General features: G+C 49.9%; 1 protein-coding gene across 1 annotated transcript; it reads right to left on the reverse strand.

Annotated features, from left to right (window-relative positions):
* Window positions 1-14,714: 14,714 nt before the first annotated feature.
* On the reverse strand, window positions 14,715-18,313 carry LOC543469 (glucan endo-1,3-beta-glucosidase-like). Its single transcript, NM_001427993.1, has 3 exons — window positions 17,228-18,313; window positions 15,181-15,484; window positions 14,715-15,085 (listed from the first exon to the last, which is right to left on the reverse strand). The coding sequence occupies exons 1-3, from the start codon at window positions 18,278-18,280 to the stop codon at window positions 15,057-15,059; spliced, it is 1,386 nt and encodes a 461-aa protein (NP_001414922.1). The 5' UTR covers window positions 18,281-18,313; the 3' UTR covers window positions 14,715-15,056.
* Window positions 18,314-21,939: the final 3,626 nt, after the last annotated feature.

The raw sequence follows: 21,939 nt of genomic DNA on the forward strand, positions 1-21,939 counted from the left end.
CATGCACCCTTGAAGAGTGGTCTATTTTTAATGAATCTCGATAGTAGTGATACACATATTCATAATGTTGAAGCCAAAAGATGCAGAGTTGATAATGATAGTGCAACTTATTTGTGACACTGCTGTTTAGGTCATATCGGTGTAAAGCGCATGAAGAAACTCCATACTGATGGACTTTTGGAATCACTTGATTATGAATCACTTGGTACTTGCGAACCGTGCCTCATGGGCAAAATGACTAAAACGCCATTCTCCGGGACTATGGAGAGAGCAACAGATTTGTTGGAAATCATACATACAGATGTATGTGGTCCGATGAATATTGAGGCTCATGGCGAATATCGTTATTTTCTCACCTTCACAGATTATTTAAGCACATATGGGTATATCTACTTAATGAAACATAATTCTGAAACATTTGAAAAGTTCAAAGAATTTCAGAGTGAAGTTGAAAATCATCGTAACAAGAAAATAAAGTTTCTACGATCTGATCATGGAGGAGAATATTTGAGTTACGAGTTTGGTCTACATTTGAAACAATGCGGAATAGTTTCGCAACTCACGCCACCCGGAACACCACAGCGTAATGGTGTGTCCGAACGTCGAAATCGTACTTTACTAGATATGGTGCGATCTATGATGTCTCTTACAGATTTACCGCTATCGTTTTGGGGTTATGCTTTAGAGACGGCTGCATTCACGTTAAATAGGGCACCATCGAAATCCGTTGAGACGACACCTTATGAACTGTGGTTTGGCAAGAAACCAAATTTGTCGTTTCTGAAAGTTTGGAGCTGCGATGCTTATGTGAAAAAACTTCAACCTGATAAGCTCGAACCCAAATCAGAGAAATGTGTCTTCATAGGATACCCAAAGCAAACTATTGGGTACACCTTCTATCACAGATCCGAAGGCAAGACTTTCGTTGCTAAGAATGGATCCTTTCTAGAGAAGGAGTTTCTCTCGAAAGAAGTGAGTGGGAGAAAAGTAGAACTTGATGAGGTAACTGTACCTGCTCCCTTATTGGAAAGTAGTACATCACAGAAATCGGTTTCTGTGACACCTACACCAATTAGTGATGAAGCTAATGATAATGATCATGAAACATCAGATCAAGTTACTACCGAACCTCATAGATCAACCAGAGTAAGATCCGCGCCAGAGTGGTACGGTAATCCTGTTCTGGAAGTCATGCTACTAAATCATGATGAACCTACAAACATTGAAGAAGCGATGGTGAGCCCAGATTCCGCAAAGTGGCTAGAAGCCATGAAATCTGAGATGGGATCCATGTATGAGAATAAAGTGTGGACTTTGGTTGACTTGCCCGTTGATCGGCAAGCAATTGAGAATAAATGGATCTTCAAGAAGAAGACTGACGCTGACGGTAATGTTACTGTCTACAAAGCTCGACTTGTTGCGAAAGGTTTTCGACAAGTTCACGGGATTGACTACGATGAGACCTTCTCACCCGTAGCGATGCTTAAGTCTATCTGAATCATGTTAGCAATTGCCGCATTTTATGATTATGAAATTTGGCAAATGGATGTCAAAACTGCATTCCTGAATGGCTTTCTGGAAGAAGAGTTGTATATGATGCAACCAGAAGGTTTTGTCGATCCAAAGGGAGCTAACAAAGTGTGCAAGCTCCAGCGATCCATTTATGGACTGGTGCAAGCCTCTCGGAGTTGGAATAAACGCTTTGATAGTGTGATCAAAGCATTTGGTTTTGTACAGACTTTTGGAGAAGCCTGTATTTACAAGAAATTCAGTGGGAGCTCCGTAGCATTTCTGATATTATATGTGGATGACATATTATTGATTGGATATAGAATTTCTGGATAGCATAAAGGGATACTTGAATAAGAGTTTTTCAATGAAAGACCTCGGTGAAGCTACTTACATATTGGGCATTAAGATCTTTAGAGATAGATCAAGACGCTTAATTGGACTTTCACAAAGCACATACCTTGACAAAGTTTTGAAGAAGTTCAAATTGGATCAAGCAAAGAAAGGGTTCTTGCCTGTGTTACAAGGTGTGAAGTTGAGTAAGACTCAATGTCCGACCACCGCAGAAGATAGAGAGAAAATGAAAGATGTTCCCTATGCTTCAGCCATAGGCTCTATCATGTATGCAATGCTGTGTACCAGACCTGATGTGTGCCTTGCTATAAGTCTAGCAGGGAGGTACCAAAGTAATCCAAGAGTGGATCACTGGACAGCGGTTAAGAACATCCTAAAATACCTGAAAAGGACTAAGGATATGTTTCTCGTATATGGAGGTGACAAAGAGCTCATCGTAAATGGTTACGTTGATGCGAGCTTTGACACTGATCCGGGCGATTCTAAATCGCAAACCAGATACGTGTTTATACTGAACGGTGGAGCTGTCAGTTGGTGCAGTTCTAAACAAAGCGTCATGGCGGGATCTACATGTGAAGCGGAGTACATAGCTGCTTCGGAAGCAGCAAATGAAGGAGTTTGGATGAAGGAGTTTATATCCGATCTAGGTGTCATACCTAGTGCATCGGGTCCAATGAAAATCTTTTGTGACAATAATGGTGCAATTGCCTTGGCGAAGGAATCCAGATTTCACAAGAGAACCAAGCACATCAAGAGATGCTTCAATTCCATTCGGGATTTAGTCCAAGTGGGAGACATAGAAATTTGCAAGATACATACGGATCTGAATGTTGCAGACCCACTGACTAAGCCTCTTCCATGAGCAAAACATGATCAGCACCAAGGCTCCATGGGTGTTAGAATCATTACTGTGTAATCTAGATTATTGACTCTAGTGCAAGTGGGAGACTGAAGGAAATATGCCCTAGAGGCAATAATAAAGTTATTATTTATTTCCTTATATCATGATAAATGTTTATTATTCATGCTAGAATTGTATTAACCGGAAACATAATACATGTGTGAATACATAGACAAACACAGTGTCACTAGTATGCCTCTACTTGACTAGCTCGTTTATCGAAGATGGTTATGTTTCCAAACCATAGACATGAGTTGTCATTTGATTAACGGGATCACATCATTAGGAGAATGATGTGATTGACTTGACCCATTCCGTTAGCTTAGCACTTGATCGTTTAGTTTGTTGCTATTGCTTTCTTCATAACTTATACATGTTCCTATGACTATGAGATTATGCAACCCCGTTTACCGGAGGAACACTTTGTGTGCTACCAAACATCACAACATAACTGGGTGATTATAAAGGTGCTCTACAGGTGTCTCCGAAGGTACTTGTTGGGTTGGCGTATTTCGAGATTAGGATTTGTCACTCTGATTGTCGGAGAGGTATCTCTGGGCCCTCTCGGTAATGCACATCACTCAAGCATTGCAACTAATAAGTTAGTTGCGGGATGATGTATTACGGAACGAGTAAAGAGACTTGCCGGTAATCAGATTGAACTAGGTATTAAGATACCGACGATCGAGTCTCGGGCAAGTAACATACCCATGACAAAGGGAACAACGTATGTTGTTATGTGGTCTGACCGATAAAGATCTTCGTAGAATATGTAGGAGCCAATATGAGCATCCAGGTTCCGCTATTGGTTATTGACCGGAGACGTGTCCCGGTCATGTCTACATAGTTCTCGAACCCGTAGGGTCCGCACGCTTAAAGTTCGGTGACGATCGTAATTAGGGTTTTTGTGTTTTGATGTACCGAAGGTTGTTCGGAGTCCAGGATGTGATCACGGACATGACGAGGTGTCTCAAAATGGTCGAGACATAAAGATTGATATATTGGAAGCCTATATTTGGATATCGGAAACGTTCCGGCTGAATCGGGATTTTACCGGAGTACCGAGGGGTTACCGGAACCCCCCCCCCCCCCGGGGGGGGGGGTTATTGGGACTACATGGGCCATAAGGGAGAAGAGGAGGGCCGGCTAGGGCAGGCCGCGCGCCCCCTCCCCCTAGTCCGAATAGGACAAGGAAGGGGGGCGGCGCCCCCCTTTCCTCTTTCTCCCTTCCCCCTTCCTTTTCCAACAAGGCAAGAGGGGGGAGTCCTACTCCCGGTGGGAGTAGGACTCCTCCAGGCGCACCCCTAGGGCCGGACGCACCTCCCCCTCTTCCTCCTTTATATACGGGGGCAAGGGGGCACCCCATGACACACAAGTTGATCTTCGTGATCGTTCCTTAGCCGTGTGCGGTGCCCCCTTCCACCATATTCCACCTCGGTCATATCGTAGCGGTGCTTAGGCGAAGCCCTGCGTCGGTAGAACATCATCACCGTCATCACGCCGTCGTGCTGACGAAACTCTCCCTCAATGTTTTGCTGGATCGGAGCTTGAGGGACGTCACCGAGTTGAACGTGTGCAGAACTCGGAGGTGCCGTACGTTCGGTACTTGGATCGGTCGGATCGGGAAGACATACGACTACTTCCTCTATGTTGTGTCAACGCTTCCGTTGCCGGTCTACGAGGGTACGTAGACAACACTCTCCCCTCTCGTTGCTATGCATCGCCATGATCTTGTGTGTGCGTTTGAAATTTTTTGAAAGTACTATGTTCCCCAACAATCTGAATGTTATATCTCTGATGAAGCTGACAGCAGTACTGGCATCAAGGTTCTTGATAGGCTTGGCTTCAATCCACTTGGTGAACTTGTCGACTGCTACAAGCACATGAGTGAATCCACTCCTGCCAGTCCTCAAAGGTCCAACCATATCCAACCCCCAAACAGCAAAAGGCCAGACGAGTGGAATGGTCTTCAGGGCTGACGCAGGCTTGTGAGACATGTTGGAGTAAAGTTGGCAACCTTCACATTTGTCGACTATTTCTTGTGCCATCTCATTTGCCTGAGGCCAGTAAAATTCCGCTTGGTATGCTTTGGCCTCAATGGTCCGAGAGGACGCATCGTGACCACAGGTTCCGGAGTGGATATCATTGAGGATCACTCGACCTTCTTCATGTGTTATGCATTTCTGGCAAACTCCAGTCAGACTTTCTCTGAACAACTATCCTCTTATCACAATAAAGGCCCTAGATCGACGGACGATCTGTCGAGCCTCTTCTTCATCTTCTGGGAGTTCTCTTCTAAGAATGTATGTGATATATGGTACTGTCCAATCGGGGGTGATGATCAAAACTTCCATGATCAAGTCTGTGATAGCCTGGCTTAAGAGGGATGATAGACTACTCATATCAATAAGGAATTCCTTCTTTTTCGGAAGCCCATTCGGACAGAACTCCAAAGTTAAGCGTGCTCAGCTTGGAGTAATTTTAGGATGGGTGACCGACCGGGAAGTTGCTCCCGGGTGCGCACGAGTGAGGACAAAGTGCGCAGAAAAGACTAGTATTGATCTGTGGGGCCAGTCTAGATCTCGCCAGGAGTAACGACCACCGGCAGGTGTGTCCGGGGCTTTACAAGTTGGTATCAGAGCCAACCCTCGCAGTTACATGGATGTTTGCAGACAGGTGCGCGGTCATGTTGTTCATAACGTTTGTGACCCGTCGTGGCACCCGACATGGCACATGTACCAGACTGGATGCACAGACGTATGTGCCAAGAGGGAACGTTCCTGTGGCCCGACGAGGACATCGGTTCCTCTGAGTGGGGGTGTATGTGATAGCCTGGCTTAAGAGGGATGATAGGCTACTCATATCAATAAGGAATTCCTTCTTTTCCGGAAGCCCATTCGGACAAAAGTCCAAAGTTAAGCGTGCTCAGCTTGGAGTAATTTCAGGATGGGTGACCGACCGGAAAGTTGCTCCCGGGTGCGCACGAGTGAGGACAAAGTGCGCAGAAAAGACTAGTATTGATCTGTGGGGCCAGTCTAGATCCCGCCAGGAGTAACAACCACCGGTGGGTGTGTCCGGGGCATTACAAAGTCGACCACGGCTGGAATCTCGATTTCAGTCGGATTGGTGGCACTCTTCGGTTGTGGGGGCTCTTCAGTGAAGGGATATTCTTGAACTGAAGGTGTATGAATATGCTCCAGGAACACATTGCTGGGAATGGTTTCTCTTGAGCATATCTTTGCCAGATCATCGGCTGCTTGATTTTTCAGTCGAGGAATGTGATGAAGCTCTAACCCCTCAAACCTCTTTTCTAACTTTCTTACTGCATTGCAATAACCAGTCATGGATGGGCTTCTGACATCCCACTCCTTCATCACCTGATTGATCACTAAATCCAAGTCGCCATAGACCATGAGGCGATGGACGCCGAGTAAAATGGCCATACGCAACCCATACAGAAGTGCCTCGTATTCAGCCTCATTGTTGGAGGAGTCGAAGTGAATCTGGAGAACATAACTGAGTTTGTCACCACGGGAGGAGACCAAAACCACTCCAGCTCCGGAACCATTCAGCATCTTTGACCCGTCGAAGAACATGGTCCAATGCTCCGAGTGAATTTGGGCCGGAAGTTGCTGTTTGATCCACTCGGCGAGGAAATCAGCTATTGCTTGGGACTTAATAGCCTTCTTTGCTTCAAACTTGATATCCAGGGGAAGGAGTTCAATCACCCACTTTGCCACTCGACCAATTGCATCTCTGTTGTTCAAAATCTCCGATAATGGAGTGTCGCTGATGACTGTAACAGAATGATCAGAGAAATAGTGTGCAACCTTCTTTGTGGTCATATAAACTCCATAAACAAGCTTCTGATAATGGGGATAACTTTGCTTTGATGGAGTCAGAACTTCAGAAATGTAATATATTGGGCGTTGAACTTTATAAGTTTTTCCTTCTTCTTCCCGCTCGACCGTGAGTACTGTACTGACAACTTGTCCAGTGGCTGCAATGTAAAGCAGTAAAGGCTCTTTGCTGATTGGTGCAGCAAGCACCGGCTGGGTGGAAAGCAGGGTTTTGAGCTCTACAAACGTTGCATCAGCTTCGGGAGTCCACTCGAACTTATCAGACTTCTTCATCAGTCGGTAAAGAGGCAGTGCCTTTTCACCGAGACGAGAAATGAATCGACTCAAGGCGGCCAAACAACCAGTAAGCTTCTGGACATAGTGCACATGCACAGGGCGTTTCATCCGAAGAATGGCACCAACTTTCTCTGGGTTAGCGTCGATCCCTCGTTCGGAAACGAGGAAACTGAGTAACTTTCCACCATGAACTCCAAATGTGCACTTTGATGGATTAAGCTTGATATCATACCTTCTGAGGTTTGCAAAGGTTTCAGCAAGGTCAGCCAGCAAGTCGGAACCTTTATGTGACTTGACTACAATGTCATCCATGTATGCTTCCACATTCCGACTGACTTGAGTGAGTAGACACTTCTGGATCATCCTCATGAATGTGGCTCCGACGTTCTTCGGGCCGAATGGCATAGTGACATAACAGAAACATCCGAATGGAGTGATGAAAGCCATTTTTATCTCATCGGGTCCAAACAGTCGGATCTGATGGTACCAGGAATAGGCGTCCAAGAAGGACAAACGCTCACACCCCGCACTTGATTCAACAATTTGGTCGATGCGGGGAAGAGGAAAATGATCTTTCAAGCAGGCCCGATTGATATGCTTGAAGTCAATGCACATGCGAAGTGAATCATCCTTCTTGGGGACCATGACAACATTGGCGAGCCACTCGGAGTGGTAAATCTCTCGGATAAACTCAGCTGCCAGGAGCCGAGCCACTTCCTCGCCAATTGCTTTTCTCTTCTGGACGGCGGACCGTCGGAGATGTTCTTTGACTGGTTTTACTTTCGGGTCGACTCGCAAACGATGCTCAGCCAGTCCCCTGGGTACACCCGGCATGTCAGAAGGTTTCCATGGAAAGATGTCCCAGTTCTCACGGAGGAACTGGATGAGCGCTTCTTCCTATTTGCCGTCGAGTGTTGTTGAGATATGGGTTGGAGCGGCATTGGAATCGGTCGGGTGAATATGAATCGGCTTTGTTTCCCCGGACAACTGAAATGCAAAATCTATGGCAGGCTTCTTGGCTCACAGCAAATCACTCGGATCCGCATTCTTCTGATACTCTTGCAGTTCTACTACTGCCATCTGTGCATCGGCAATTTTTGAGCCCTTTTGGAAGCACTCTTCCGCCTTCTGCCGATTGCCAGTGACGATGATTACTCCTTTAGGACCAGGCATCTTCAATTTGAGATACATGTAACATGGTCAAGCCATAAAACGTGCATAAGCGGGCCTACCCAGAATAGCATGGTAAGCACTCTTGAAATCCACTACCTCAAATGTCAACTTTTCCTTGCGGTAATTCTTGGAATCACCGAAAACCACATCAAGGGCGATCTGGCCGAGTGACTGAGCTTTCTTGCCAGGAATAACACCATGGAAACTCATGTTGCTTTCACTAAGCTTGGACATCGGAATGCCCATTCCCTTCAAGGTTTCAGCATAAAGGATGTTCAGGCCACTACCACCATCCATCAGCACTTTAGTCAGTCGAGTGCCTTCAACTACTGGGTCGACTACCAGTGCTTGCCTCCTAGGGTGGCTATATGAGCTGGATGGTCTGACTGGTCGAATGTGATGGCCATCTGGGACCACTTCAAATAACTAGGTGTTGCCGGAGCAACCATGTTCACCTCCCTGTTAATAACCTTCAATCGACTTTTGCTTTCAACATCAACAAAAATCATGAGTGTGGAATTGACATTGGGAAAACCATCATCATCTTCTTCCCTATCCTCACCTCCGTCCGACTCCTTTTCCTTTTCCTTGGGTTGTTTCTCTCGGAACTGCTGGATCAGGAAACGACACTGTCGAGTGGTGTGTTTAGGGTAAATGATGTTTCCTTCCTCATCTTTTTTGGTATGAATATGGCATGGTAAATCCAACACATCATTCCCATCTTTATCCTTAACTTTTTTGGGAGTCCAAGGCCCTTTGGGCTTTCCTTTGAACTTTCCTTGGGTAACAGCTAAAGCTTCACCAGGAGCGGCCGGTTCGGCCTTTCGCTTATGTTTCCACTAGAATTCCCTCCTCCGGTTTCTTGGGCGACTGTTTTGTGTTTGCCACTCCGGAGTTGGTCTTCCTCCTCACCATTGGCATATTTGGTGGCAATCTCCAGCATCCAAGTCAGAGTCATATCTTCTGTCCGACCGAATTTCAGGTTCAACTCCCGATATTTAACGCCTTCCTTGAAGGCACAAATTGCTTGGTGATCTAACACATTCTCCATAGTATGGTGTAATGTGATCCATCTCTGGATACAATCCCTCAAGGTTTCATTCGGTTTCTGAACACAACACTGCAATTCTGTCAACCATGCAGGCCTTTTGCAAGTGCCTTCAAAGGTCCTAACAAACACTCGAGCAAGTTCCTCCCAACTATATATACTGCCAGGAGCCAACTGATTCAACCACGCTCTCGCTGAGCCCTCCAACATCAAGGGGAGGTGCTTCATAGCCACATCATCATTGCCGCCACCAATCTGCACAGCCACTTGGTAGTACTCAAGCCAAGTGTCTGGCTTGGACTCGCCGGTGAACTTGCCGACTCCAGTTGCCAACCTAAAGTTGGGAGGAATCACTGCTGCTCTGATGGCTCTGCTGAAACACTCGGGTCCTGAAACATGCACCTTGCTTCCAGCCGGATGATCTCTATCAAGGCCTTCTCTGTGAGCCCTGTTCCTATCAATCAGACCTTGAACGAGGATAGATCTTGCATCAAAGCCTGGCTCTCTGGGGTCGATTAGAATTCTTCGTTCGCCGCTGTGGGGGCGCCTGTCATCTTGCCGCCGAGGCATGTATGACCCACTCCTCGGAGGAGGTGTGGGCACTCGACGACGGTCATCGTGGTCGAGTCGATGATCATACTGCTCACGATTCCTGTATTGATCTTGCTGGTACCCACGTCCCTCACGCCGTGGAGGCGATCCTGGGCTGTGAGCAGATTGGACAGTATCTGCCACCACAGATCTGCTATGAATCCTATTCCGCGACTAAGATACTGCCGTATTCTGCTCTCCCACTGCCCGGAGCAAAGCCCGAATCTGCATCAAACCTCGGCCAGCTTCTGACTAGGAAGGTTGAATTGACTCAGCTATTCGGGCTTCAGCTGTGAGATTCTGGATCGGAGTTCGGTATACCTGAGTCGGAGGCGGAAAAAGTTGTCGTCGACTGGATTCAGGAATCTGCTGCCAGGCACGCTCGTCGAGGGCGCGCTGGAGGTTCTCCAGTCGAGTGCGCTCAGCCAAGTTGGCCAGGCGCGCCTCCTCCAAGGCCTGGGCCTTGGGGGTTTCTCCGGCGATAGGAGTGTGAAGTGCATCCATATTGCGGCGGCGAAGATCTTCCCTCCGCTGCGAAGAGAGGGGTTCGGGGCGGTACTCCTTGTGGACATGTGATGGATCACCGACGCCATCGCCACCGTCGTCACGGGTGAAGCCAGGAGGACTGCGTGGTCCATTGACCATCAAGACTTCTGCCGCGGGGTCGCTGCTGTCGCACTCGGATGCTGTCTCGACGGAGCCAGTTGAACAGGCCGTAGAGAGTTTCGTCGGGCTCGATTTCCGCGATTTGTGGGGTGGCCGATTGGCGGGCCACCGCATGCCGCACCCACCGCTGAAGCCGCGAGCGACCGGATCGCTGGCGCCGGCGAACAACGGGAAGTGAGGATGTCATAGGAGCCGACCGATACTGAGTCGACGGCTGTCGAAGAAGGACACCGCGGACGCAGGCGCGAAAGTGTGTCGCCCCGCGGACGGGGAGCGCCTCGACGTCGAGCGGAGCCTCGTGGAGCCAAGCGGAGTCGTCGGCGATGAAGACGAGCGCGCCGAGACGGATCTCGCGGCCTTTAGCCAATCCTCCGCCGGAAACCATGATGATGGGAATCGGAAGAATCACAACTTCCCCAATAAACTGCTAAGACACCTGCCCCATGGTGGGCGCCAACTGTCGTGGTTCTAAGACTGACAGTAGAATGAGGGGTAGGTATGAGGAGGCAAGATCCTAGCTATGGAGTAGTTGTACACACGAGTTTTATGAGTTCAGTCCCTTCTCAGAAGAAGTAACAACCCTACGTCTCGATGCCCGGAGGCGGTCGACTGGATTATATGTGTGTGTGAGTTTACAAAAGATGCGAACCCTTGTGCCTGTGGAGGGGGTGGCTTATATAGAGTGCGCCAGGACCTCAGCCGACCCACGTTACAAAGGGTTTAAGGTACATTAAAGGGGAGACATTACTGGTAACGCTAGTAAATAAAGAGACATAATGACCATTAAAGCTATGAGGTGATGTCCGACCATTGTAGCCCGGAGCGACCTTAGACCTTCTAGTGGTCGAGTGACAGTCTCCGCGGTCGAGTAACTTCAAGTCTTCTGAGTGGAAGTCCTCATGGTCGAGTGGATGATGACTCCTCTTCGAATGCTTCTGGTTTTAGGGTGACGTCCTAGGGGAGGGTGTCTAGGTCAGGCCTATGACCCTACCCTAGGTACATATCTTCATCAGCTACTACAGGCTTCTAGCAAGAACCGTTCTTACCTACGCATCAAAACCACAACGATTTTTCGTCAAGTGTGTTGTTTTAACCTTCAACAAGGACCGGGCGTAGTCAAACTCGATTCAACTAAAGTTGGAGAAACAGACACCAGCCAGCCACCTGTGTGCAAAGCACGTCGGTAGAACCAGTCTCATGAATGCGGCCATGTAATGTCGGTCCGGGCCGCTTCATCCAACAATACCGCCGAATCAAAGTAAGACGTTGCTGGTAAGCAGTATGACTATTATCGCCCACAACTCATTGTGTTCTACTCGTGCATATAACATCTACGCATAGACCTGGCTCGGATGCCACTGTTGAGGAACGTAGTATTTCAAAAAATTTACCTACGATCACGCAAGATCTATCTAGGAGATGCATAGCAACGAGAGGGGAGAGTGTATCCACGTACCCTCGTAGACCGCAAGCAGAAGCATTTAGTAACACGGTTGATGTAGTCGAATGACTTCACGATCCAACCGATCCAAGTACCGAACGTATGGCACCTCCGTGTTCAACACACGTTCAGCACGATGACGTCCCTCGAGCTCTTGATCCAGTTGAGGACGAGGGAGAGTTCCTCAGCACGACCGCGTGGTGACGGTGATGATGAAGTTACCGGCGCAGGGCTTCGCCTAAGCACTACGATGATATGACCGATGTGTGTAACTCTGGAGGGGGGCACCGCACATGGCTAAGACAAATCTTGGTGTGCCTTTGTGGTGCCCCTGCCCACGTATATAAAGGAGGGAGGGAGAGAGGCCGACCCTCCTAGGGACGCGCCAAGTGTAGGGAGTCCTACTAGGACTCCCAAGTCCTAGTAGGATTCCCTTTATTTTTCGAAATAGGAAAGAAGGAAAGGAGGGACAGGGAGAAGGAAAGGGGGGCGCCCCCACCCCTTGTCCAATTTGGTTTGGGCGGGGAGGAGGCGCGCGCCACCTCATGGCCCTTCTTCCCTCTCTCTCCACTAAAGCCCAATAAGGCCCATTAACTTCCCCCGGCGAATTCCCATAACTCTCCGGTACTCCGAAAAATACCCGAATCACTTGGAACCATTCCGTTGTCCGAATATAGCCTTCCAATATATCGATATTTATCTCTCGACCATTTTGAGACTCCTCGTCATGTCCGTGATCACACCCGGGACTCCGAACAAACTTCGGTCATCAAATCACATAACTCATAATATAAATCGTCATCGAACGTTTAAGCGTGCGGACCCTACGGGTTCGAGAACTATGTAGACATGACCGAGACACATCTTTGGGCAATAACCAATAGCGGAACCTGGATGCTCATATCATCTCCTACATATTCTACGAAGATCTTTATCGGTCAAATCGCATAACAACATACGTTATTCCCTTTGTCATCGGTATGTTACTTGCCCGAGATTCGATCGTCGGTATCATCATACCTAGTTCAATCTCGTTACCGGCAAGTCTCTTTACTTGTTCTATAATGCATCATCCCACAACTAACCCATTAGTCACATTGCTTGCAAGGCTTATAGTGATGTGCATTACCGAGAGGGCCCAGAGATACCTCTCCGATACTCGGAGTGACAAATCATAATCTCGATCTATGCCAACCCAACAAACACCATCGGAGACACCTATAGAGCATCTTTATAACCACCTAGTTATGTTGTGACGTTTGATAGCACACAAGGTGTTCCTCCGGTATTCGGGAGTTGCATAATCTCATAGTCAGAGGAATATGTATAAGTCATGAAGAAAGCAATAGCAATAAAATTGAACGATCAATATGCTAAGCTAACGGATGGGTCTTGTCCATCACATCATTATCCTAATGATGTGATCCCGTTCATCAAATGACAACACATGTCTATGGTCAGAAAATTTAACCATCTTTGATTAACAAGCTAGTCAAGTAGAGGCATACTAAGGACATTCTGTTTTGTCTATGTATTCACACATGTACTAAGTTTCCGGTTAATACAATTCTAGCATGAATAATAAACATTTAGCATGATATAAGGAAATATAAATAACAACTTTATTATTACATTTAGGGCATATTTTCTTCATACATATGGAGTTCAAACCAACAAGATACATTCATATGCACAGGAGGACGACATGGCATCAAGCTCATATGAACAAGGGAAGGAATTGTATACCATGTCTTCGATGTCAAGAACGCTCACAGTACGACCAGAGATATTCTCATGAGAGGCATAAAACTTGTTGCACTCCAATTGAATGAAAGCTCGTCTCTTTCGGAGTCACACGTCGGTCCTGTCACTCTCAAATTTGTAGGACATAAACCTCCTACGTTCATGGAAGTATGTATGGACCCTCTTTCAAAATGTTGTTTCCTTTTGCTTGGTGTCGGATTTGGGATCTTGTACAATTGCCATCCAAGTTCGCAAATTAACTTGCCATCATCCTTTGTGTAGCTCCCGTCCTCACAATTTGTCGCCTCTTTTGTGCATTGGCTTGATGAGATAGCTCCTCTTAAACAATGTTCATCCTCGATGTTGACTCCTACCTTGGTTGCCTTGGTCTCGAGTTTCTTGGCCGTGGTGGCCCTGGGTGTCTTGGCAGCGGTCGTCTTGGCCACCCTCATAGATCATCTCTTCGATGAAATTGTTGTAGTACGTCGTGTTATCCGGCGCCAGTGTCGGCACCATCGAATAGGAAGGAGGCGTCAGGAAAGTTGTCAATGGGGATCGCCCATGGGCGCTCCCTTCGCGTCTGGTGGATTGGCTGGCCATCGGTGTGGCGTTGAGATCAAGGGCAGGCACCACTGGGACAGCCGGCACGAAGTCGTGCATTTTTGGTGAGAGGTCCCGAGGCGACATGGAGAAGTAGGACACCTCTGGGTCGTGCCTAGGAAGGCACCCGTATGCCGGCGGCATTATTGACAGGCGCGACGATTCCGGAAGCATGGGCGGGCTTGCCACCGATGAGCCCATGTTGGCGGTGGCGGTGGTGACGAGAAGCGTCGGCTCTTGGTACCCTGACAGAAGGACCTGTTGCGTGGCCTTGGCGGCGAGGGCAACGCTCTCCGCAGCAGCGACCTGGGCCGAAGCGCCTGCAACGGCGGCTTCTTTTTTCTCCACCTTGCTCTAGGCATCCCTCTACTTCAAGGTGTGCACCTTCTTTGACTTCCTCAGGACCACGGCGTGGGCGGCCATGACTGGGAAGGGGGCGATGGCGGGGTCGGGCATGTCGAGAGGGCGGGAGCGCGGAAGGATTTGACAGCGAATTGGGAGAGATGGCGATGGCGTGGTAGTGCCACATACGGGCAGACGAGGACAGGGAGAGGGCGTCGAGGGCATCCGCACGGATGCAAACTCGGCCTAAATTTGGGCCAAAAATGAGTCGAAGAGAACGAAAAATAAATTAATGCGATGCAATGCAAGACGGCCCAACATCACGCTACAGCCGCCTGTGTGCGCTAAGCTAAGAGGCGATGATTGATATTTATATGACTAGAAAGGAAGAAGCAGCATGGCTGTCAGACACGAGTATAGAAGAATATGGCGCAAGCCCGGCAGTATGAGCAGTCCTCCGTCGCTGCCGCCACCGCGGCTCCGAGCTGGAGATGGTAGTGGGCTGGAGGCTGGCCCCCCTGCCCTCGTACTGCCGTGGCTTGCTGCGTACCGTCAGGAGACGTACTTGCAACCCCCGTAACCTGCAACAACACAACAAGGGTGCCATCGTCAGCTCCTCCGATGCCACAGGCAGCCAGGTTCAGAAACTTCACAAACTGTTAGTACATGGACTTACTGGGGTCGCTGGAGGTGACGATGCCGGTGCCCTTGAAGTCGCACGCTAAGTCGGTGTGGCCGTTGGCCTGGTAGTAGGCGTTCATCACGTACGACGCATGGGCCTGCAGGCTGTTGGGGCTGAAGCACGCGCCGCCGCTCTGTATGGGCTTGCAGTCTACGAAGCCGCAGGCGTAGTTGATGTTGTTCTGCAGGTCCGTCCCGTTGGCGCCGTCCTTGGCGACGCACCACTTCCCGCCTCCCGACGGCGCGGGCTTAGGGCTCGGATTGGGCGATGGGTTCGGCGAAGGGGTTGGAGCCACGGACTGCAATGCAAAACAACATAACGGCACCTGCTAAGTCAGGTAACAGCACAGGAGCGACGAATCTAAGCATCAGAACTGTCGGCCATACTTTAGATTCTCAACTGAGTTATACTAGTAATACTTTAGACAGCCATACTGGAAGGCTGTGCAGATTAGTGGTGCTTTGACAACAAAGCACATGTTCTCTGGGCTGGGCTGGCACCGTCCAAAGCAGGGCAAGTCCAAGTTGGTTTTCTTCTTAAGATTGTTGACACACACTAGCCGCCCGAAGGCCGAATCAACATGCTGAAAATTAGTAATGCAGTCAGGCCCTCTCCTCCACATGGTTCACTTTCGCTAAGCATCCGAAAAGGCAGCCAGCTAATGGCTGCTTCCTTCCTTTGATGAGAGGGCCTAATCCACATGCACACCACAACATTAATGCAGCTGAAGCAGAACAGATGCATGCCTTCCTGTATTGGATGCCACGGAAAGGAGATGACGCCAAATGAAGCAAGGCTCCATCTGTTATCTGAACCTACAGGCAGGCATACAGATGTATGCGCTATCCTGTCATTTACTAGTACACAATAGGCAACCATCTCAGCAAACAACAGATAGCAAGTCCAAAGGTGCGGCTTCTAGTTAAAACTTGAGACACAAGACCACCAGAATCTTAAACCCTATCTCCTTTGCTTTAAGGTAGCTTCCGTTAGAAAAGTTTCAAGGTTACATCTTTTCCTTTGAAGAAATGAAATTAACACAAAGAAGCCCTTAACGTGTTGATCCGGAATTTATAACATAGCCTTATTAAAAAACAAAAAAAGAACTCAGCAGTGTTGACAACCTGTTGATTTTTCTTCTTCTTCTTCTCAAAACAGTACCGGTTGATTTAAGTCATTAAACCATTTATTCTGATATATCCGTTCCAATTCAAATATCAGATCCTAGTGCCTCTTTTAGCATGTACTCACTCTGTAAACTAATACTACAAGATTTTGATAGGGAGTACTACGTACTGGTATTTTGTTAATAACTCGGAATTGTCCGGTGCAAGCTTACTGGTACATTTACAGCAGCAGCAGCAGCAGCAGCAGCGAATAGCTAGCAAACATGTGCATATGGATCTAAATCAGAGTTTTGGCAGTGGTCCCACCCCACCCATAACCCCAGACGTGTCCAAGGCTGCTATCAACACGCGCCTGCTGTCATACTGGATCAGTCAAGAAAGGCAGCCGTTTGGGCAAGCAGACCATGCAGGGGATAGGAGCAAAAGTCGGAAACGCAAGCAAGCAGCTAGCCGTTTCCAGAAGAAGCCGGTCCATACACATACATCACCTTTGACAAATGCAGTTGCAGTGTGAATGGAGGACCACCTTAGCATTCAAGTCGGATCATCTGTAAGGCTGTAAACAGAGTTGCTGCAGCCCATGGATGACACGGAATGTCCATTATTACGTACTATACTACTTTTACTGGGTTCATCCCTGGGTTTTTTTTTCCTCCCAAATAAAATACTACTGAATTTAACACAATTGAAACCACATTCTCCGCAGAAATGAAATATAAAATCACGATTGTAAAGACAGGCCCAGACAAATTATGGGATGCAATCAACCAATCATTATACTCCTACTAGTAAAGAAGAAAAGATTTTAGGCCCCAGCAATTTGATAAGTTTAAGGACACAAGACAGGCAGGTAAAGGTTCATATCTTGAATAATTATTAAGGATCATCAGAGGGGAGAAAAGCGCAGTACGTACCGCGCCGTCCCGGAGGAGTCCGAGGTCGTAGACGGGCGTGAAGTCTGGGTTGAAGAGGCCAAAGTGCCTTTCGGCGATCGGCCCTGGTTTCTGGTTCTCGTCGAAGAGGGAGAAGAGGTAGGTCTCGAACGTCCTGTTGGGCATCAGCGGCGTGCCCTTGCCGCTGCTGCACACCCGAATCATGCCCTCGTTGAAGTCCCTGGCCTCCTGCACCCCGACGCCAATCTGCCCGGGCTCCGCCTGGGTGGGCCACCCGGCCTCCCCGACGGCGATGTCGACGTCTCCGTACCCGAGCTTCTTCATGGCGGTATAGATTGCGTCCATCTGGGCGTCCAGCATGCTGGTGTAGTTGAGCTTGGTGGCCGGGTCGTAGATGCCGCTGTTGGGGCGGAAGAGCGCGTAGTTGAGCGTCTCCGGCCGGTAGCTGAAGTAGGGGTAAGGGTTCACCATGAAGGGCGACCCGGTGTCGCGGTGGAACTGCAGCATGGCCGGAAACAGCTTGGTGTTGTAGCCCGCCCGGAAGGAGGCGTTGGAGGGGATGCCGTCGGAGGGGGCGAGGATGCCGAGGTAGTGCGGGGTGGTGACGCGCACGCCGGTGAGGCCCTCGGCCTTGAGGGCCTGCGCGAGGCGGCGCATGGCGGGGAGGAGGGAGAGGATGAGGTTGGTGTCGGTGGAGAGGAGGATCTCGTTGCCGGCGAGGAGGAGGGTGACGTTGGTGGCGGGGACGTAGGGGGAGAGGTTGGCGCGGATCCAGGAGCGCGCGGCGTCGAGGCCGGTGGCCTTGTCGGCGAGGGCGGGGAGGGCGGAGTTGGGGAGGGAGACGGCGAGGGAGATGGGCGTGCCGGCGAAGGCGGAGATGAAGGTGGGGTTGGCGTCGAAGAGCTTGACGCGGTCGATGGTGGTCTTGGTGGCGAGGAAGGTGGCGACGGAGGTCGGGGAGGGGAGGTTGTCGGCGTTGGCGCCGTAGTTGACGCCGATGTGCAGCGAGGGGGTCGCCGACTCTGCCCCCGCCGCGCCGGCGGCGAGCAGCATGAGGAGGATGAGGAGCGGCATCGCACTCCGGGGTGGAGTGTGGAGTCGATTGTGGGTTTGAATCTGATTTGGCAACTGGGGCTTCCGTTCCGTTCAAATACTACTACTGGCTCCAGAGCAGAGTACCGGAGAGGAGAGGAACGGACAAAGGTCGCGTGGTGGGTGCCATTACAGTATTCTTATTCCCTTGGTTTTAATGCATTTTTATTTCTCGCTTTGCTGCGGCTGCCATGTGTCACTGCCTTTTTCATATATTTAAGTCATTCATTTTCATATATATTTTCCCACGAGTTCACTATCTTTCATTAATTTTAGAAATCTTTCATGATAATATATTTTTCGGGTTGGTACACTACTTTTTTCCTTTGCTTTTGCACCGTTTCTCAAAAGTGTGGAAATTAGTACTAGGAAACAGCAAGAAAGAGGGTATACTGTACTGCTAGTAACCAAAGCATGCGTTTGAATGAATTAATAATCCCAAGCCTTTTCTAAAGAATGGAAGAAAGTGAATATGAAAGGAGAAGATGCAAAACGCAAGTGGCCGCGTATTTCCGTGGGGATTTGCCTCTGCTCGAAGCTTTCCTTTGAATAATATTATTCAGCTGGTGTGCGTATCGATGTGCCGGAGAATGAATGAAGAGAAAAAGGAAACGACGGCGAGTGGTTTCAGGAGAAAAAGATGACAGCTCCTTCCTCTCGAAGAAAGCGAGGTGGGCGTGGGAAAAAGGGCACGCGTCGACTAGAAAATTCCGATTACTCGTAAAGTATTGCTTGGATAATCATCGATTTGGACGGTGGATGGGGCAGTTACCGTTGGCTGCCGCGTCGCCAACGGTGGGGAGGACGAGTACGTGTGTGTTGACCCGGTTGGATTGTGACGCTTCTCAATCTCACCAGCGTGTTCGGCCCGGCGCCAGCCGCAGATTCAGCGCACGTACACGGAGATGGACATCGTGTGGTCGGCAGGGAGAAACGCACAGGCTCACGCACGAACCGCGTCGTCCCGTCCCTACCCTATCCACGCGTGCGCCTGCTCTGCGTTGCTTGTGTCCGTGGCGCACGCCTTCTGGGACCAAAGACGTTCCTTCCACAGCTCAACGGAATCGCCCACCAACATCCCCCTCCCAGCTTTGCTTGCCACGGACTCGGGTTCCCGGCCAGCCCGTCCTTCCTTGCTTGCACACCCCCAACTACTTGCTTGATGCTAACAACTGAGATTCCAAAGCCTTCTCATATTACTACCGCACACTATCCTGCACGAAAGGGAGCTAAGAGCATCTCCAACGGGTGCCGAACGCGGCGCGCGCTAAAAACTGCTTTGCCGCGCGTTCATAGCCTGGTTTGGCGCGGCGCGCAGCGCTGGCTCCAGCAGCCGCGTTAAAATGCAGCGCGGGCCGCTCCAGCAGTGCGCAAAAAATGCAGCGCGCGCTCATTCTACAACAATATTTTTACATAGATAAAACGATAGATTGCATAGAAAAACCAATACGAAGGTATTTTACATCGATGCAACTAGATAGATAGTTCGAAAGCATAGATAGATAAAAATACGGTGTAACTAGATAGAAACTACTACGTCATACATAGATAGAAACTACTCCAAGTCGCTACCATCATCACCATCATCATCCTCGTCGGTGTCGTCCGAGGTATCGAGCAATATGTCCAACCAACGTTCATCGTCTGACGTGAAGATCGACCTCCCACCTGCTGCAACGATATCGGACTGCGCATTCGCCAATGCCTTCCGCCGACGCTGTTCTGCCCGTTTCGCGCGGCGCCTTGCCGTCATCTCCGCCCAGTAGGCACGCTCGTCGGCGACGTCCTCCGGGTGGCGACGGCGCCACTCCGCCATGGCTCGCTCGTCCTCCTCGGCGATGAGGAGGCGGCGCTGCCGCCGAGCGTGGTCGGCACGGTCCATGTCGGTGATGAGACGCGACGGAGGGCGACGCACTGCGCCTGCTCGCGCGTGAAGGCGTCCCAGAAGTTCATCTGCGACCGGGGCCTGTCCAAGCGCCACGCCACCGTGTCGTACGCACGGGCCGCCTCGTGCGCGCTCCGGAACGACCCGAGGCCGAGCCGGACGTCGCCGGACCGGATCTCGGTGGAGTACCAGCCGTTGAGGCGCTCGCGGACACCGCGGTAGCCCGAAGAACCCCGGCGGCGCGGCGGCATGGTGGCGCGGTGGTGGCGCGGAAAGCGGCGAGGTTGCGAGGGGAGGGCGCGTGGCTGTGGTCTGTGCGCGTGGCGAGCGCGGGATTTTATAGGCGCGCGCGAAGCGGCGCGCCAAATCTACCGCGCCGTGTGCCGCTTTCTCCCGTGCGCGGTAAGTTCCCGCCACCGCTGGAGCGTGCGGAACCAGCCGGCGCGCGCTAAAACCAAGATTTACCGCGCGGGCGCGCCTTTTGCCGCGCCTGTTGGAGATGCTCTAAGAGCATCTCCAATAACATGTGTATATTTGGATGTCTATATATTCATATGGACAATGGTCTAAAAAGATTCTCTCATATACACGTCCAATTTTGCATCAAAATGTCTATATACAAGGACCATGACAGGTGGGCCGTCACTGGGAAGAGAAAGAAATTATGACTGCGGCTGATTTTAGACGACGCCTTCACATTGTCCAGGCATGAACATTGTCGAGGTCGATTTAGAGGATGTGTATATTTGAACGACCATATAGATAAGTTGTTGGATGCCTGTTTTGGGCTCACGTCGTGGAAAACGAGTATAAACATCCATATAGACAAGCTGCTGGAGATGCTCGACATCACTCACCCTCAACCCACCGCATCCGTCTCGTCCGGACCAACCTCTCCAGACGTGTTTCATCATTCAATGTAGTCCCGCATTTGTCCGAGAAATGGTCTAGATGTCTTTTTTTCTCGCAAACCAAGCAAACAGGGGGGCCTTTGCGGGCGTTCAGACTACTGCCACGAACACGTTCGACACCCCCAAACCAACCCAAAAACCTCTCCCGCACTTTCTCCCTTTCCCGTTTGAACCGGTTAGCGCCAGTGTCATATTCATGCCGGCCTAGAGCGGGCGTGACCTTTCACTGGAGCCGGCATTGAAACGGCGCGTCAGCCGAGAGCGTCGTCCGCTTCGCGTCCCTGTGCATGTGTCTTCTCTGCGCATTCAGACATCATCCGTCCATCCACCTCCCTCCATTGGACATGTGTGGTTGCAAGGAACCTACTCCGGTGCCCGCATGCGACGCCACCTATCTATCTATCTATCTATCTATCTATCTGTTGGCCGGCATTAAACACCTCGCTACTTGGCCTGACATCCGCCCGCAATTTAAACATGGTCAGAGCCGATCATGCACATCCCACTTCTGCTTCCCGATATCTTCTCTGCACCACACCCCCATTGCCTCAAGCTCCAAAGCCTTGTGAGAGAGCCTGTCGGGCGAACAGAAGCAGGAGCTCTTCGGCATTGCATTGGCGTTGTGCGAGGGGCACGCGAACGACATAGGAGCGGGACAAAGGAGGGTGAATGTGTGTGTGTAGATTCATGGAGTTTGCTGCCTGGGCTCCCGAGTTTGTATGTATATAGAAGACCGAGAAAGGAGGAAATTCTTTCGGTGGAAGAAGAAAAAGGATAAGGTTGTGTCGGAGCTAAATCTGGCAGATCTCGGGTAAGGGGTCCCGAGCTGGTGGACTCTGCTAGAT

The sequence above is a fragment of the Triticum aestivum genome, chromosome 4A, assembly GCF_018294505.1.
Source record: "Triticum aestivum cultivar Chinese Spring chromosome 4A, IWGSC CS RefSeq v2.1, whole genome shotgun sequence".
NCBI lineage: Eukaryota > Viridiplantae > Streptophyta > Magnoliopsida > Poales > Poaceae > Triticum > Triticum aestivum.